This window comes from Mesocricetus auratus, unplaced genomic scaffold (assembly GCF_017639785.1).
Source record: "Mesocricetus auratus isolate SY011 unplaced genomic scaffold, BCM_Maur_2.0 Super-Scaffold_100691, whole genome shotgun sequence".
In the NCBI taxonomy this organism is placed as follows: Eukaryota; Metazoa; Chordata; class Mammalia; order Rodentia; family Cricetidae; genus Mesocricetus; species Mesocricetus auratus.
In genome coordinates this window covers 18,916,743-18,934,374 of record NW_024429267.1, presented here as the reverse complement: position 1 = coordinate 18,934,374, position 17,632 = coordinate 18,916,743, and the positions used below count along the sequence as shown (strand labels likewise).

At 38.1% G+C, this 17,632-nt stretch overlaps 1 protein-coding gene across 3 annotated transcripts in view; it reads left to right on the top strand.

The window, feature by feature from the left end:
• Window positions 1-17,632, top strand: part of Col12a1 (collagen type XII alpha 1 chain) — a 111,649-nt gene that overhangs the window by 72,746 nt on the left and 21,271 nt on the right. For all 3 annotated transcript variants that reach the window (XM_005073702.4, XM_021229341.2, XM_021229340.2), the window contains 11 exons: window positions 730-846; window positions 990-1,136; window positions 1,612-1,686; window positions 3,496-3,635; window positions 5,044-5,167; window positions 5,331-5,474; window positions 7,197-7,361; window positions 8,153-8,191; window positions 8,297-8,435; window positions 10,328-10,470; window positions 12,361-12,470. In XM_005073702.4, coding sequence (XP_005073759.2) covers window positions 730-846; window positions 990-1,136; window positions 1,612-1,686; window positions 3,496-3,635; window positions 5,044-5,167; window positions 5,331-5,474; window positions 7,197-7,361; window positions 8,153-8,191; window positions 8,297-8,435; window positions 10,328-10,470; window positions 12,361-12,470 — 1,343 coding nt within the window. The remainder of the gene's footprint in view (window positions 1-729; window positions 847-989; window positions 1,137-1,611; window positions 1,687-3,495; window positions 3,636-5,043; window positions 5,168-5,330; window positions 5,475-7,196; window positions 7,362-8,152; window positions 8,192-8,296; window positions 8,436-10,327; window positions 10,471-12,360; window positions 12,471-17,632) is intronic.

Below are 17,632 nucleotides of genomic sequence, written 5' to 3'. Positions count from 1 at the left end.
TTGCTGACTGTGTCCTTTGCCTTACAGAAGCTTCTCAGTTTCAGGAGGTCCCATTTATTAATTGTTGATCTCACTGTCTGTGCTACTGGTGTTATGTTCAGGAAGCTGTCTCCAGTACCAATTCGTTCAAGGGTACCTGTATTGCTAATTTTTGACATTGAATGTTAATGTAGCTCTTGCATTTATTGATATAATCTGATGAAAATACCAAATCAGTGATTTGTCCCTCAGATTTTATTATTCCCAAGGTTTTTGATAAATATGATAAGATTAAATAGCTAGTATTTCAGAAAAGTTTCTTATTATTTTCCCATAAATGACAATCATAATTTTTAGGGACAACATAATTTCTTCTCCTTGAAAACCATTGATGGAAGCCAGGTGTAGTGTATGTCTTTAATCCCAGCACTTGGGAAGCAGAGGCAGGCAGATCTCTGATAGTTTGAGCCAGCCTGGTCTAAAGGGTGAATTCTAGGATAGCCAGAGCTATGCAGTGAGACCCTGTCTCAAGGAAAAAAGAAAAGAAAATTACTGATGGAGAAGCAGGATAATTTTGTCTCTGCAACATTTTTATACATGTTTGATGTAAGCTTCTCCTAGTAAGACACTATGAGATTTCAGGCATTTATTTTAATTTTCTTCTATTTGGATATTTGAATATTGCATTACGGTAAAAAGTATGCTTTTTTTCTTTAGTACACAAAGTGAGTCTGTTTTTTTCTTCTGTAGTGTACTTAAATGTGACGGATCTGAAAACTTACCAAGTTGGATGGGATACGTTCTGTGTCAAATGGTCCCCTCACCGGGCAGCTACTTCCTACAGGCTAAAACTGAGCCCTGCAGATGGTACGTGTGACAGAAAACAAACAGTCTGTAGTGGAAACATCTTAACCTGCAGCCATGCAGGATTTGTTTATAAACCATTGTGTAACATGGCCTTACAGATAATGGGTGATAACACTTGCTTTTCCCCTTGTTGTCACAATCAGGAACCAGAGGACAAGAAATTACGGTGCGAGGATCAGAAACCAGTCACTGTTTCACTGGCCTCTCCCCAGAGGCTGAGTATGGCGTTACTGTTTTTGTGCAGACACCAAATCTGGAGGGGCCAGGTGTCCCCATCAAAGAACAGACCAGTAAGCTTTGAGAAACCTGGAGAGTAGAACGCTCCAGGTGTGAGAGGCGTACTGACACCTGTGCAAGCCCTTCTTTCCTGGGGTGACAACGCTAGGTGGTGGTTCCTAGAAGCAGAGCATGTGGCTAGCTCAGGACCTTTGTCTGCAGCAAGTGTCTTTACTGGTGGTATTTTAAGGAAAGGGATGAGGAAGGGAGGGATAGCTCTGATGATAGTGAGAAGGTGAACACACTACTGGTTCCTACTCATGTGGCTTCTCTGAAGGCCCCGTGTTCTCCCTCTGAACCCGTCTTTCTGCAGCGTAATTGGTCTGAGGATGCAGACTAGATAGAAAGGGATCTATCTCCCCTTAGTCATTGCCAGTGGGCTGGATCTCTTTCTAAGACTTGATTCTTAGGGGTTAAAGTACTCCTTTCCTTGTGGGACAGGGAATGTGCTCGTGCTTCATTTTTCTAACTATTGCTTTGGAATTACAGCTGTAAAACCAACAGAGGCTCCTACGGAACCACCCACACCGTCTCCTCCTCCCACTATTCCACCTGCCCGTGATGGTAAGTAAAGTTAACATTAAAAAAAATCAGCCTGTAGAGATCCTAGGGTCGTGCACATACATCTGGTTGTGTAATCTACATCTGATTCCGAATATTCTGATACTATTTCTGCTGAAGAGTTTTTAATGGAGGAAAAAATGGTTACCAGTAATTTGTTCCTCTTTTTCTAGGCACATTTTGAGGTGAACCAAGTCAGCCATAAAGTAATGCAGGTCTGAGACTCTGCTTCCTCAGTTTTGCAGCACAGGATCTAACAGGACCTTCTATCCTCCACACTCACACTGGGCCCCTTTGCTCTGCCTGCTGCTGGCACCAGCAGGCTCTGTGAGCCTTTTTGGCTGTATCTGAAACCTAATCATTTAGGCCTTTGACTTTAGAATTCCTGGCTTCTGAACTGAGAAGAGTCCCAGATTACACAAAGCTAAAAATATTTCCATTCATCAAAATCTGAGACGCAATTGTCAGTTGCAGTGAGCTGGTAGAAACACACTGTGATATTAACACTGCTGTTTCAGTCATTTGGGGACATACTATTTTCTCTTTTTCTTTCTTTCTCTCTCTTCTTCTTTTTTCTTTTTTTAGTGTTGCATCAGGTTATGTTTAAGCAAAATAATTGCTGGTTTACTCTTTTCCCACTTTTTGATTTTTAGAAAAAATTTAAATCTTTCAAAGTATTTTTCTTTCATAAGAATCTAGGTGGTGGGACCCTTATTAAAACTGCTATATAACAAAATTAAACATTTAAAGCTGGGTGTGGTGGTGCACACCTTTAATCCCAGCAGAGACAGGTGGATCTCTGTGAATTTGGTCAGCCTGGTCTACAGAGTGAGTTCCAGGATAAACAGGGCTACACAGACATACCCTGACTTGAAAAACCAAAAACCAAATGAAACAAAAGTCAAGGTGTAATATTTAAAGGGTAAAATAAAGGCTCTCTTCAAACTAGACTGTTGAAACAATTGTGGCTTAAAACATGATAAGCTTTTTTTTTGAAACATAGCTCTATTTCCTAGAGAAGTCTTGGATCCACAGCGAATCGAGCAGAGAGCTCAGTTACCATATATCCCTGCGTCCCAACCTTTCTTCTCCCCGTCTACCACTCTCATGGACAGACTGGTGCATTTGTAACAGCGGCTGAAACTCCATTCACACATCATAACCACCCCACAGCCCATAATTTACCTTCCAGTTTGTTCTTGAAGTTAGACTTTTATATGTTAAATTTGAATGCACTAAATTTTTCTGAACATTGCCCCAGAATTTTTTTTTAGGTTGCAAGTCCAAAATGAGTCAAATTAAAGATTCTATCTTTTCTTGCTTCTTTTCCCACTTATGGGTATGATGCTTTAATTAGGAAGCAAAGACAACATTTTATTTGTGCTAAATATTTGGTAATTATACTGAAAAATCTTCAGACCCACTGATGGCTTTCATTTAATTTTGGATATTATTGCTTTTCATTTGAGTCCCTTCATTTATTGTTTGAAGAACCTTGAAGAATTGCATATGGCAAGAGGATGTCACTGCATAATAATTCTAATTGGTGTGTTCCCAGAGCCAAAACTGAGGGTCACTTAGATCAAGTATTTTTAACTTTATTGTACATTTGTAGCGTCTGCAAATCTTACTATTTCTGATTCAGGAGGCTGACTGGGCCCAGGAGGCCACATTTCTTACAGGCTTGAAGGCATGCTGCTCCCCACATAGCCCCAGATTGAGTAGCAAGGTTTTATATGATTTTCAATTATGTAGTGCCAAGTGACGAGCAAATTAAGGAGATTTGGATTTTTCTTTGTTTTTTTTTTTCAGTATGCAAAGGAGCCAAGGCAGACATTGTGTTCTTGACAGATGCCTCTTGGAGTATTGGAGATGACAATTTTAACAAAGTTGTAAAATTTATCTTTAATACTGTGGGGGCCTTTGATGAAGTTAACCCTGGTGGGATTCAGGTGAGTGTTGCATTACCAGCAACTGCTTATTGTTCATGTCCTATTATCTTATTGTTAATAGTGTCTACTATTTTCTTATTTGTAATGGCTACTATTGGTTTCAACTCCATTAAGTAGAAGGTCATTTCAGCATAAATTCTGTCTTTTTACCTATATGGTTTGCTACATCCATTACATATGTCTTTGGGAAGGATTCTGGTGCTCAGGATAAACAAATAGTAAAGTAAATATCCCTTTAGCTTTCTTCTTTGTCTAGATGATATTCTTGTTGGAAAATTTAGGAGATTCTAACTCTAATATCCTACTTGTAACTTCTAACAAAGCACATTCCGTGGAAGGTCATCCAAAGTTCTGCACATTAAATGCGTTGTCATGTCGTGCCCTTAACATGAGAATAGTGGTTGGAAAGGGTGTGTGTCTTCTCTACGGTTACATCGCATACATTATCCCAGCCAGAAGAATGTCCATTAGTGACCCAAAGGATAGTTTATTTTTCTAAGATGGTAATTACCAATTATATCATTGTGGAATCACTTTCAATGTATTTTCTTTTGTGCTAGAGTAAGAGCATAGAGAAGTTTATGTTTCCACAAGAAGCCTCAAAGAGTAATTAGTCATTTTATTGTACCCTGACATGAAACTAAGACCTTCCTCCAGTGTCCCCAGCATGTCCATGAACAGATGAATAGCTTCACTCCATGGCTCTAAACCCTTTGAGGTGATCTTCCAAACTCCTTTGAGAAAGCCATCCAAGCTGTTACTAGTGATTTATTGGATTTCTAAAAGCAATAGTTATTACATTTTATTTTTGCTTGAACACATGGTTACCAATCCTTAAGACAATCCTAAAAGGTAAATATAACTATCCTGACCTTGTTGATAAGGAAACCAATGTCCAGAAAAGTAGGATATTGCAGTTATTGTCAGACAGAAGTAGGATTTAGTTTGGTGAATCTTGATTAAACACCACTAAATCACAATTTCCAGTAAAGCATAGCGCTACTAAGTTTGTCATGAGTAGTGATTATGATCATATTATGACATTTTTACTTACATGAAGAATGAGTGAGGTCCGTGAGAAGAAGCAGGTGGCTGAGAATGATGAGGTGTGCTCTTGTTTCTGACACTGCAATATCGCTGTTACCCTGCGTGACTGACTCATCTTTCCTTACATTTTTGGATAAAGACAATATGAATATTTTGGCATTAATGTAAATGAGTACAGTTTCATTAGAGGTTTGAAATTTGAGACAGTGACACTCACAGTTACAGTATTAGGTACTAAGAGTTTAAAATATTTTGTTAAATCCAAGACCCCTAAGTCTCTACTTTGCCACTGGAGGAACCACTGGAAGGCTGAGATCACACTGGATAACCTACACTTGTCTCTAAATGTATTTCCTTTCAGGTTTCTTTTGTGCAGTACAGTGATGAGGTCAAGTCTGAGTTCAAGCTGAACACATACAACGACAAGGCTCTAGCCCTCGGAGCCCTCCAGAACATTCGCTACAGAGGTGGAAACACAAGAACAGGTACAGCGTGGCAGCGCTGGTGCAGGCCCCCTCTTCCCAAGGTAGCAGGATGAGGGAAGCCAGCTACCACCTCATGCTAATTGTCATACTCCTGTCACCTGGGCATGGTCAATAGACAGTTCTCACTGAGGTGACACTAAAGCACGCATACCACACTCTGCAGGCAAGGCCCTCACGTTTATCAAGGAGAAGGTTTTGACCTGGGAGAGCGGCATGAGGAAAAATGTCCCAAAGGTGCTGGTTGTGGTCACAGATGGCCGGTCACAGGACGAGGTGAAGAAGGCAGCGTTCGTCATCCAGCAGTCAGGTAAGCTCAAGCATGGCTCCCTCGGCATGTTAACACTTCAAGTTTTAAGCACCCAAACTGCCAATTTCATTCTATCATTGTGCTTCATAATTATAATGTTAATTTGTATTTAATTAGGGAATTAAATGCCAATTCCTTAAAAATGACATGTATACTTTGCATAAGATGTGATTCAGGGTTGTCAACTTAATCTCCCCATGGAGGGTGGCAGACTACAGAAAAACTATGAAAATGGAATAATCCTAGGCAAGGCTTCTTGCTATATCAGAGATGAATCTTGATACTGGTTCCTGTGTAAGAAAAGCTGTAAAAATCCTTCTGCTACAGCTAGCCCTTGCTGGTGCAGACCGAATTCAGATTGCTAAAAGGCATTCTGTAGATAAGAAGTATGAGGTCTCTGGGAGGCAGTGCTGGGGCTGATTTTGCCAACCAGTCATGCTAAGAGTCCCTAATTCATTGTTCAGAATCATTAGAGGAAGGCAGGCCTTTCTAGGATTTGTATTAACCTTGTCACCCCAAGTAGGGCCTCAGATGAGCATATTTTGGGAATCATTCTATGCTAGGTGTGATCTGCTGTACTCAACAGTAGAGAACTTAATTACATGGAGATTGTTATCAGCTCATGCAATTATTTATTTGACTAAGATTGTAAGTCACACTTCGTGTGAAATCTTTCCATTCTCTTTTAGCTTTAGTTTTAAGTCATCATATAAAATAACGGCTTTTCTTAGAGAATTTTCATGCACACTTAATTTTAGTTGTTCCTTTCCAGCCTGCTTCTCTCTGCCATATCCTTGCATCTCCATCCCTGTCTGTATCCTTCCATGCCTGGTATTCCTCCACCAGTTTTCCTATGACATTTGCTCTGCTGCTCTCCCTATCCCATTCCTTAAGGTTTATTTTTCTCTTCTCATGAGTTCTTTTCTAGCTATTGGCCTCTATCCACACTCAGGACACATGAGTAAACACATACACACAGTAGAAGCTAGTGCCTGCTTTTGAGAGTCCATGAAGCATCTCTCATTCTGAGCCTTGGCTACCTCCCTTAATAGAATAAATAAACTGATGACAAAAATGTGATGTGACACACACCCACCCACACACACACACACACACACACACAGACAGACACACGTAATTTTGTTCAGTCATAAAGTCAGCAATATCAATGTTTGTGTCTGTAAATATCTCTATCCTTATATAGTCTGTTTCTTATCATGTTGAATTAAGTATTTAGAACGAAAGCTTTACTTATATTTGCTTAAATGGTAGAATATTTGTTTCCAGTAAGCACTGTAGTATTTATTTTAAAGGTGATGAAAGTGTTACTATTGAGCCCAAGTTTGATGAAAAAATATGTTCAAGAATTCAAATTGAAACAGTCCATTCCACATTTAAGTTGCTAATGGAACCCAACAGTGCTACTGGACTTGTGTTTTTGAATTGTGGATCTATGGAAGATAATGTGCACTGCACAGCCCTTCTACTATTAAAAGTTTCACATTTTATTTGTTAGGGTATCATTTGTAAAGCCCCAATGAATTGAATTTTGTAAGCCAAGATGACAGTGAAGGGGTGTATATTCATTTAAGAATACATTTTCTTCTCTTAGAGGGAGTTTTGCCAAAAATGTACTTGCTGTCCATGCTGAGAAAATACAGCATGATTTCTGATGCTCTCAGTTTTGATTGCTCAAATAATAACTCCAATGGGTCTTTTTAGGGTTCAGTGTATTCGTGGTTGGTGTGGCCGATGTGGACTACAATGAGCTTGCCAACATTGCCAGCAAGCCCAGCGAAAGGCATGTGTTCATTGTGGATGACTTTGAATCTTTTGAGAAGATCGAGGACAATCTTATCACATTTGTTTGTGAAACTGCCACTTCAAGTAAGTCATGGTCAGCACACAGCTGTGACCTCATTTGCGAAATGACTGCTTATAGGCAGTTATCCATACTGTGTGGGATCAAGCCCAGGACATAAATAGATTCTGGGAAATCACTTGAAACAGATGAATCATTGCTCTTTTGAGATAACTCTCAAATGTGTGCTTGCCAGAGCTCCATTTTTAGCCTTGAAGACATAATAACCCCCATATGGACACAAATCATTTTAACATATCCCTTTCCTACCAGTCCAATGCCTATGGCACTTGGGTATGTTACTCTTCAGCTTTGAATTTTATATTGAGGAGAATTTCAGCAAGGTGGTTTCCTGTTTCTAATCAACTGGTCTTTTGCTGGCTTGTGCTCCAAGAGACAATGAGAAAGCTGGCCATTTTTTTTTTATTCTGTAGCGCTAGACATTGAACATAGGATAGGGTATATGATAGGCCAGTGATCTACCACTGAACCATGTTCTTAGTTCAGGCTTAGGTTTTTTTAATGCTAAAATTTCAAGTTTGATTTTAAACTACATATGCTAGAGGTAGATTAAATCAATTTTTCTTCCCTTCAACTACTAGGAACGGTTCTTGTGGTACTAAATGATGGAAATAATTATGAGACTAGCCTAAAGCACTAATCCTAGGCAGGGCTATACTTACATGTATATTATATCTAACAATAAATAGTTCATTAAATATGAAAAACTCTGCTTTGTACACATGAATTTCTACTTTCTGTGCATCTATTGAAATTATGTTGGTGACTCATACTTAAAGAACATTGCATGTTCCAGGTTGTCCTCTCATCTATCTGGATGGCTACACCTCACCAGGTAAGTATTTGTATATCCTTCAGCTAATTTATTTCAAGATTTCAAGACATTCACAATAACACAATTGTAATGTACTCATTTAATATCTTTTTCTTTGATGTCAAGGCTTTAAGATGCTTGAAGCTTACAACCTGACAGAAAAGAATTTTGCTTCTGTACAAGGAGTCTCTTTGGAATCAGGGTCTTTCCCCAGCTATTCAGCCTACAGGCTTCAGAAGAATGCCTTTATCAATCAGCCAACAGCGTAAGTGTGAAAATAGGGGGCCTCCCTTTTCTTTGAGTGGACAAGAGGCTCTTGGAATTGCAGCTGATTTCCTAGAATCTTGGCACTTGAGAACTGCCAGAAAACTCCTTATGGACAACCTATTTTTCTTTCCTCAACACAGCTTAATTATATGCCTAGGGTTATGTGGCAGCTTGCACACAGAAGACTGGCTCCTAAGCCTCATTCCCAGACCCAAGCTTCTTAGCCTGGTAACAGCACGATGGATAACACACTCTTGAATTGAAGGCTAGGGTTTCAGTTTCCTCCCTTCTTCTAAGGGAGGCTGTTAAAACAGGAAGGCAGTGTATTATTTTGAACATTTCACCCCTGTGGTGCAGAATGGCTGGGTGGAAGAAGTGAGAAATGAGAGCAGACGTTCTATCTCTTGCTCACAATCAGGCAGGCTGAGAGTAGTTTTTATTGGCAGATACTCTAGCAAGCTATTGGGTAGCTCTAGATGTATTTTGTTTCATGAAAGTTTGCACCTGGGTATGATAACAGACATTAATATTTCTTATTCATTAAAATGAAAAGTATTTTATGTTGAAAATACGTGTTTGACAAGTCCAGAGAAGGAAAGCAGAAGAAGAAACAAAACTTTCAGAAAGTTAGGAGAGGGTCAGAAAATAATATCTGAAATTTGAAATGCACCAGGAAAGCCAATGGAAACCTAATTCTAAAACCAAAGCTAATTCACTTTAAGGAGGAGTTCATAGCGTGGTTTGAGCCATTAAAAATTCCCAAGTCTTTTATATTTCAGTATGCTAGGTTTTCCAATAGACAGTATTACTCTATATTTAACCTTTTCAGTCATCTCAAGATGAGTTTAAATGATGGTAGTCTATTGTCTACAGAAGTCACAGCTTTTGATTTGAGGGAAAGAAGGATAAATATATCTAGATTTTTGTTGTTTCACTAAGGAAAGTGAAAAATGGACTAAACAAGAGGCATGAGGAAAAATTAGGATCAGCTTTTTTAACTGGGAACATACAAAAGATATCGTGTTATCTTTCTCAGAGCTTATGTCCAAGGAGCAAGAACACATCACACCCTAACATGTGTTAGTGACATTGAATTAAGACACAGAGCATCCAGAAACATCCTGTGCCCTCCACCAAAGTTTGCAGGGGAATAACTCCTTCATTTCCAGGAGACACTTTCGGCCTTTGTCTTGCCTCCAGGGAGAAAGCATTATTTGATATCAGACAGAAAAGCATTAATTCTATTCCCAACATTCTCCCAGAACAATGGTTTATTCAATGCTTGAAGGACACAAGAGACAGAAATATTTGTCTCATTTCTTTAGAGCCAAAACTCATTCTGTCTAGTTGAATCACGTCCCTGTTTCACTACTAATTGTTTGCCTAAACATTTAGGATTTGTCCTGTTTTGGGGGATATGTAAGTTTTTTGAGGTGCTTTACTTGATTTTAAGGGAGGAATTTAGAAGTATAGGAACACTGTGAGGACAACAGAGAAATTAAACCTTTAAGCCTTTTTATCTACACTAGCATATCCTTGCCACTAGAAATTTAGTGTATTTGGATAAGACTCCTTTTCTTTAAATTGTATCTACAGTAATAATGTTTATTACCTTAAAAACAGTACTTTCATGTATCTAGAAAAAATTAGTTATGGATAGGAAGATAAAGGTTATTTAGTAATTTTCCATACTTTTGTGACTTGATCAAACTGTAAGTAATCTAGTGTTTGCTCCTTTTATATGTTTTACAAGGTTTTTCCTTCTGCTCTAAAGGCCTGATGGCTATAATTAGGTTTTAATACTACCTATAATGAAATGCTTGTGTAAAACTTGAAAATAGTATCTTTCTGATGAATAATCCCATTTATTTATTTTGCTTTATCCAACAGAGAACTCCATCCAAATGGACTCCCTCCTTCATACACGATCATATTATTGTTTAGACTTCTTCCAGAAACTCCCAGTGACCCCTTTGCAATTTGGCAAATTACAGACAGAGACTACAGGCCACAAGTTGGAGTAATTGCAGATCGTAAGGGACTTTATCCTATGTTAAGGCCTATGTATTGTTTCTTTATTTTTTAATTATTTTTTACATTCTGGACACAGTTTCCCCTCTCTTCTCTCTTCTCAACTCCTTTTCCCATCTCCTTCTGTTCCCACTCCAATTCTCCTCCTCTGTTTCTGTTTAGCACAGGGCAGATCTCCCATGAGTATCTACAAAACATGACATATCAAGTTGCAGTAAGACTAAGCACCTCCCCATGTAGTAAGGCTGGGAAAGTTATTCAGTATGAGGATTAGGGTCCTAAAAGCCAGCAAAAGAGTCAGAAACAGCCCCTGTTTCCACTGTTAGGAGTCCAACAAGAGAACCAAGCTACACAACTGTAAGATATATGCAAAGGGTCTAGGTCAGTCCCATGCAGGTTCCCTGGTGGTTGGGTTCAGTTTCTGTGAGCCTAGATTGGTGCCTAAAGCAATTTTTATCAGAGAGGCTTCATCCAGCAGTGGATGGAAACAGATGCAGAGATCCACAGTTAAACATTAGGTGGAGATTGAAGAATCCTACAGAAGCTGGGGAGAAGGGATTGCAGGAAGCAGAGGGGTCAAGGACACCACAAGAAAACTCACAGAATCAACTAAACTATGTATAGTTTTGATCAACAAACACTCAAATTGCATCTTCCCACAATTGAAATAATTCTATTTCTTTTTTCTCATTTATTTTTAAAACTTAATTTTTCTTTGACAATTGTATAATATATTATTATATACCTATTACATATATTAATACATATATAATATGAAATATATGTATACATATATACATATATAGTGAATTTTACTTCTTTTCACCTCCATTATCCTCTCTCATTTCCCTTTCATTCTCTGCTGAAAGCCTTCTTCCTGTAAAGGCCTCCCTCTTACCCTTATCTATCTATCTATCTATCTATCTATCTATCTATCTATCTATCTACCTACCTACCTATCTATCTATCATCCATCCATCTATCTATCTATCTATCTATCTATCTATCTATCTATCATCTATCTATCTATCTGTTGTGAAATACTAAGTTTCATTTGGATTGCATGCATGAGCATGGGTGGGAACTTATTTATTGGAGTGTGGACAACATTTCAGTGACTATACCACTGAAGAAAATGATACCTTTCTCCTGAAGCAACCATTAACTGGCAGTAGTTGTTCAGGGAGAGTGTGGACTCAGGAGCCCTCTTCCATTGATGATGAATGTTAATAGATCCAATCTTGTACAAGCATGTTCAGGTAACCACAACTATAGTGAGCTCATGAGTACAACTGTTATACCATGTTTAGAAGACTGCTTGCTTGTTTGTTTTTGTTTGTTTTGTAGCACATCTCTCTGCTCTCTTGTGTCTAAATTGTTTATGCCTGTCTGTTCTTCTTCAGTGTTCCCAGAGTCTTGTAAGGAGTTACATAGATGTCTTGTTTAGGGATGAGCACTCCACCACCACTTATTATTGACACTTTGACTAGTTATGAGTCTCAGCAGTAACCATTGCCTGCCAGTGCTAAGAATCTTCTCTGATGAAAACTGTAAGCAGTGCTAATTTACGGCTATGAACATGAGTATTCAGAATGTAGTCAAAGAATAGAAGTAGACCCTCCTCTGACTCTCGCCTATGGCCTTCTCAGCTGAGGAATCCTTTTCAGGTATACAGTGCCAGGCCTGAAATCTCTCCCATGGAGTCAGCCTCAGATCCAGTCAGAAAGTGTTTGGTTTCTCCATCATAATTGTGCCACAGTTGTACCAATGGACACATCTTCCCCGCAAGATAGTGAATGTCTTTTCAATTTCTCCAGCAAGAATTACTTGTGTACTTTGAATAAGAAGCACATCTTTTATATAATTTGACAGTGATCTTATCTTGATTGCAGCTTCTAGCAAGACGGTATCTTTCTTTAACAAGGATACAAGAGGAGAGGTACAAACTGTTACATTTGACACAGATGAAGTGAAGACATTATTTTATGGAAGTTTTCATAAGGTAAAAATGTAAGATTGTCTGAGTCTTATTTTTAGGATAAGAATATAAGCTTAAAAACAAAAGCTTACCTATTTTACTATATTTAATGTTATATTAAATTAGAATTCTGGCTAATGTCTTTTACAAATAAACCTTTATTTTAAATAATCTGATGAGTTCAAAAGATAAAATTTAAATAAAGCAATAACTACCATTAGCATGTTGATATATTTTCACTGTATCTTTCACAGTTTGAATTAATAACTATATATATATTTATATAATGAACTTCACCTGTTTTTCTGCTTCTGATTTTTCCGGTTTAAGATTTATTGATAATTATGTGTGTTTGTCTGTGTGAGCGTATGCCATACGTATAAGTCTGTAATTGAATCCCAGAAGAGGGCATTGGATTCCTCTGGAGCAGTAGTTACAGGGAGATGTGTGCCATTTGACCTGGGAGCTAGGAGCTAAACCCAGGTCCTCTGGACCAGCAACAAGTGCTCCTAACTATTAAGCCACATCTCTAGCCCCTCTACTCACAACTTTATTGTAAACATTTATTTTGAGGAGCTTAATATTTTAATGGATTATATTTTAATTGGTCATGTTATCATTTTATAGAGTGCAGGCATTTTCTTTTACTTGTTTGACTCTTACAGTGTTATAAGCATGCAAGCAAAGTTTTGAATAAACATTTTTAAGTTCAAGCATTCACAGTAGCTGATAAAATAATTAAGATAAATGTGTAATAGGTTATTACATGAACACACAGTCTATGAACACCAATTTCTTAATACAGAGCTTTCTAAATAACCACATTAAAGTTTTAAGTTATATTTGAGACTGTCCTTATTCTTGGAGATCTTGAGTTTTTGTCAGCATCTAGAGGATTATTGAAACTTCCAGGTTTCTAAAGGGCAATCAGTTGATGTAGAACAGTAATGAGATTGGGAATGTTAGAAACAAAAGGAAAAGTCTAGTTTATGAATACATTTTTAATGCTGTTTTTCATACCAGATTTTAAATACTGGATTGTGTTAACGGGAATACAAGTTATTGTTCTGTTCATCTAAAATTTCTCTATGTGTGACATACCAAAAGATGAGCTGCGAACACAAGAACATTCCTTTCTAGTTCTTTCTGGTCCACAAGTGAAACTGAACATCCTTTCTCTTGCTTAAGTAGGTCAGTGAGAGCGCTTCTTGCTTAATGCTCTCAAACATGATTAATTTCTTTCCATAGCATTTTCTAATTCATGAATTAGAGTCTCTTTTCCCTCTGTATTAAAAACATTATTTCTTTGAGAATTTCTTCTCAACCTTTCATTTAAAACAGATTTTTTGTACGTTATATTCTGATTATGGCTTTCTCTCCCCGACTCCTCCCAGTTCTTTCCCCCTCTCCACTCCCATTTGTATCAACACCCTTTTCACTCCTTGGAGAACATGCAGGTATCTAAGAAGTAATAATGAAATAAAATAAGATAAAAAGAAAACAAATTTGAATATGACAAAACAAGATAAAGAGCAGAAGAAAATGCATAAGAAATGAATGCAGATGCAGAAATACAAACGTTCACATAAAAACCCTGAATGAGAAGCCATAATATAGACACGAAGGACCTGTAAGGTAGAAAAAAATCCATCCTGACTTAACATTATGAGACAAAGAACCTTCAAAGATGCTTTCAAAGAGTTCATTTTCTGTTGACCATTTATTCCTGAACACGAGGCCTACCCTTAAGACTGGTTTGTTTCCCTAGTGAGACTTGAATAAAATTAAGTTTTCAATTACATGTGACTATCAATTCGGAGATAGCTTTTGGGTGGTGTGTGTGTGTGTGTGTGTGTGTGTGTGTGTGTGTGTGTGTGTGTGTGCTTACTTTTCCTTTCAGCCCTATGACCTCATCATACTGTACAGGCCCTGTGAATACTGCCACAGTATTTGAGTTTGCATGTATGTTTGTGTGTCTAGAAAGCCACGATCCCCTCTGGCCCTTAAATTCTTTCTGTTTCCTCTTACATAGAGTTCACTGAGCCCTGAGTGGAGGGATTTGATGGAGACATCCCATTTAGGGCTGAGTGTTTCAAGGTCTCTCATTCTTGGAATAATATCTGGCTGTGGGTCTCTATTTGTTTCCATCTGCTGCAGGAGGAAGCTTCTCTGATGTTGGCAGAGCAAGGCACAGACCTATGAGTATAGCCGATTGTCATTAGGAGTAATTTTATTGATACATTCCTTTAGCACAACAGTAGTAATGGTTTTCCTCTGAGTTCCTGGGCTATCTTGCCTTAGGTTCTTGTTTACCCAAGCAGTGTTGGGTATGGGCTCTATCTTATGGAGCATGCCTTAACTCAAATCAGATACTGATTAATTGTGCCCACAAGCTTTGCCCCACTATCACACCATTGTATCTTGAAGGCTGGTCAGCATATAGATCCAAGGGTTTGCAGCTGAGTTGGTTTTTACTTTTCTCCTCTGGTAGTGTGCAGAGTATCTTCCAGTACCATGAAGACTAATCCATAGAGGTGAAGACTCTAGCCAGGCAAAGCTTGATTTCTTCATGTTCAATCAGTTGGATAGGTGTTGTCTTCAGCAATAGGACCTGGGTTGTTTGGGGTTTAGCATGGGACCCCTCTGGCCAACAATTTGATTATATGTAACACATTCCCATTACTGGGAGCTTTATTTGGTGATGAGAGATGTCCACTTGGGGCTCTGTCTTCCCTGTTATTTTGTGGTTTCATTTTGATTGGTATCGTATATGTATATATTACAGGAAGCTTCCACTGTATTAGGTTTCCATATGACCCCTCGAGTGGCCCTTTGTTTTAACTATCTCTCCCCTCGTTCCCTCTCTCATTACTTTTTCTCTTGTTTGACCCTCCCACTTTAGTCCTATCTATCCACAATAGAATAGATAGTGAAAGATTGTTGATGAGAATGGGAAAGGGCTTTCCTGATATATCTTAAAGAGACAAGAGGCTTTTTTGTGCCTATGGGAGGCAGTAATAATGACAACAACAACAATATAGCAATAAAGAAAACCAAAAATCTCTAAGTGCTATAGTATAGTATTTCTTGCTTAAAATTTTATAGACTTTGATGCAATGCAGTAGATAAATTTCTCCTTGGGAAAGCAAATGCTAATCTGGGGATGTGATTGACTTTGACTCATCCTTATCCAGTAGGAGATGTTGATTCTGGCAAAGTTCTTAGGAAGAGTCTTGTCTCATTGATAAACCTATTAAAACTACCATTGAGTAGCATGCTGAGAAGGATGATTTTATATTTTTTTCAGGGTCACTGGAGATGCTAAGAGCCTAATCTCCAACTGAACAACTTGTAATCATTTTGTAGCTATTTTAAAATTTCCAACTTTCATGGAACTCATTTTATTTATTCCAAAAGGGCAGTATTTTCAGAGATCTGTACTTACAGTAATTAATTGTTGTAAATCAAGTTATGTTTTTTTTGGCATTGCCTGCCATGTACTGTTTGTCTTTCTAGAGAAGTGTCCATGTTTTTCATATTTCTTTCTTCTCACTGGCTCTCCCCTTTTCCAAAATTCTCTGTGTTCTTCTATTTTTGTCTTTTTTCATTAATACATTTTGTTGATTGACAATTATATATATATAATTATATGTATAACACATATATGTATATTATGGTTACCTTTTCCACCCTCATTTATTCCTTCCTATCAGTACCCCTGCTTTATGAATCTCTTTTCTGTATATATTAACTTTTGATTAGTTTAGTGCTCACCACAGTTTAACTCAGACTATCTGTATGACCTGAGTTTAGAACTAATCACCAGAGACTTGTGGGTTCACCAACAGGTGTGCACTTGGACATTATGCCTTCCCTTCTCTCAGAATCTGTTAGTTGCCAATAGATCATCAGTAAGTGGCAGGGTCCTGTGATTGTCTTCCCCATCCACAGCTGACTTTTATGGGAACCTTACTTGTGTGGACCCAGCGCCAATAGACACAGCTGCTATGAGCTCAAGATTGCTGTGACCATGTCCTACTTAGAAGATGGAATCTTACAGTTCTTCTCTTCGTCTTCTGGGTCGCATATTATTTTTGCCTATTCTTTTTTGGGGTTCCCTGAGCCTTAAGATAGTGGTATACACTTAAGGCTCAGCTCTCAACCATTCCTTGTTCTTAGCATCTTGTGTAGTCATGGGTCTCTCATTCACCCTAATTCACTTGAAAGAGAAATTTCTTTGATTAAGACTGAGAGTAGCATTTGTCTGGGGTGGGCTGAGCTAGATCACGTGTAACTTTCTTTTCTGCATACTGTACTGTTTTAAAGTTCCTTACCTTTACAGTGTTTCCATGTTCCTTCTCAATACCATTCTTTATTTTACTTTTATGTGTATGGTGGTTTGCCTGAGTGCATGTCCACTACATGCAAGGCCGGTGTTCAAAGAAGTCAGAAATGAGTATCAGATCCAATCAAACTAGAATTACAGGTGCTTGTTGGCCACCATTTGGATGCCAGGAACTAAATTCAGGCCCTTTGAAAAAAGCAACAAGTGTTCTTAACCATTGAGCAATCTCTCTAGTAAAGCCCCCAACTACATAACTTTCATCCATAAGGCCATGTGGCTAACATAAAACTTTTATGAATTTTCTTCTTTGACTATTTCACATATCATATAATGCATTTGGGTTATTCTCACCACTCACACACTTCTATTTCTCTCCTATTTCTGTCAGATCCCTTCTTTTTACAAGGCCCTTTCTCATACTCATGGCTTTGTGTTTTGTCTTGAGACCAGTTGAGTTAAAACCAGGCCAATCTGTATGACCATGAGTTTCAAGTTATCCATTGGGGCATGGGGACTCACTTGTAGTATACATCAAAGACAATGACTGTGCTGCCCCCACATCTAGTAGTAGCTAATAAATATTAAGCAGGGTAGACCCTGGTCTTGTGAGTCCTTCCCATCCATGCTTGAGTGATAACAGGCCCAATCTTCTTCAGGTCCAATGCAGGCAAACATAATCCTGAATTCTTGGGCCAGTGATCTACAGATGAAAAATCCATGTTAAAATGTAATTATGCATAAGTTTAAATGCAGTAAAATGAGTGAATAAATTATAGCAAAATGTGCTCTTGGAACAGTCACAATGAAAGACGAGTGTATTTTGAATAATATAAATTATAAT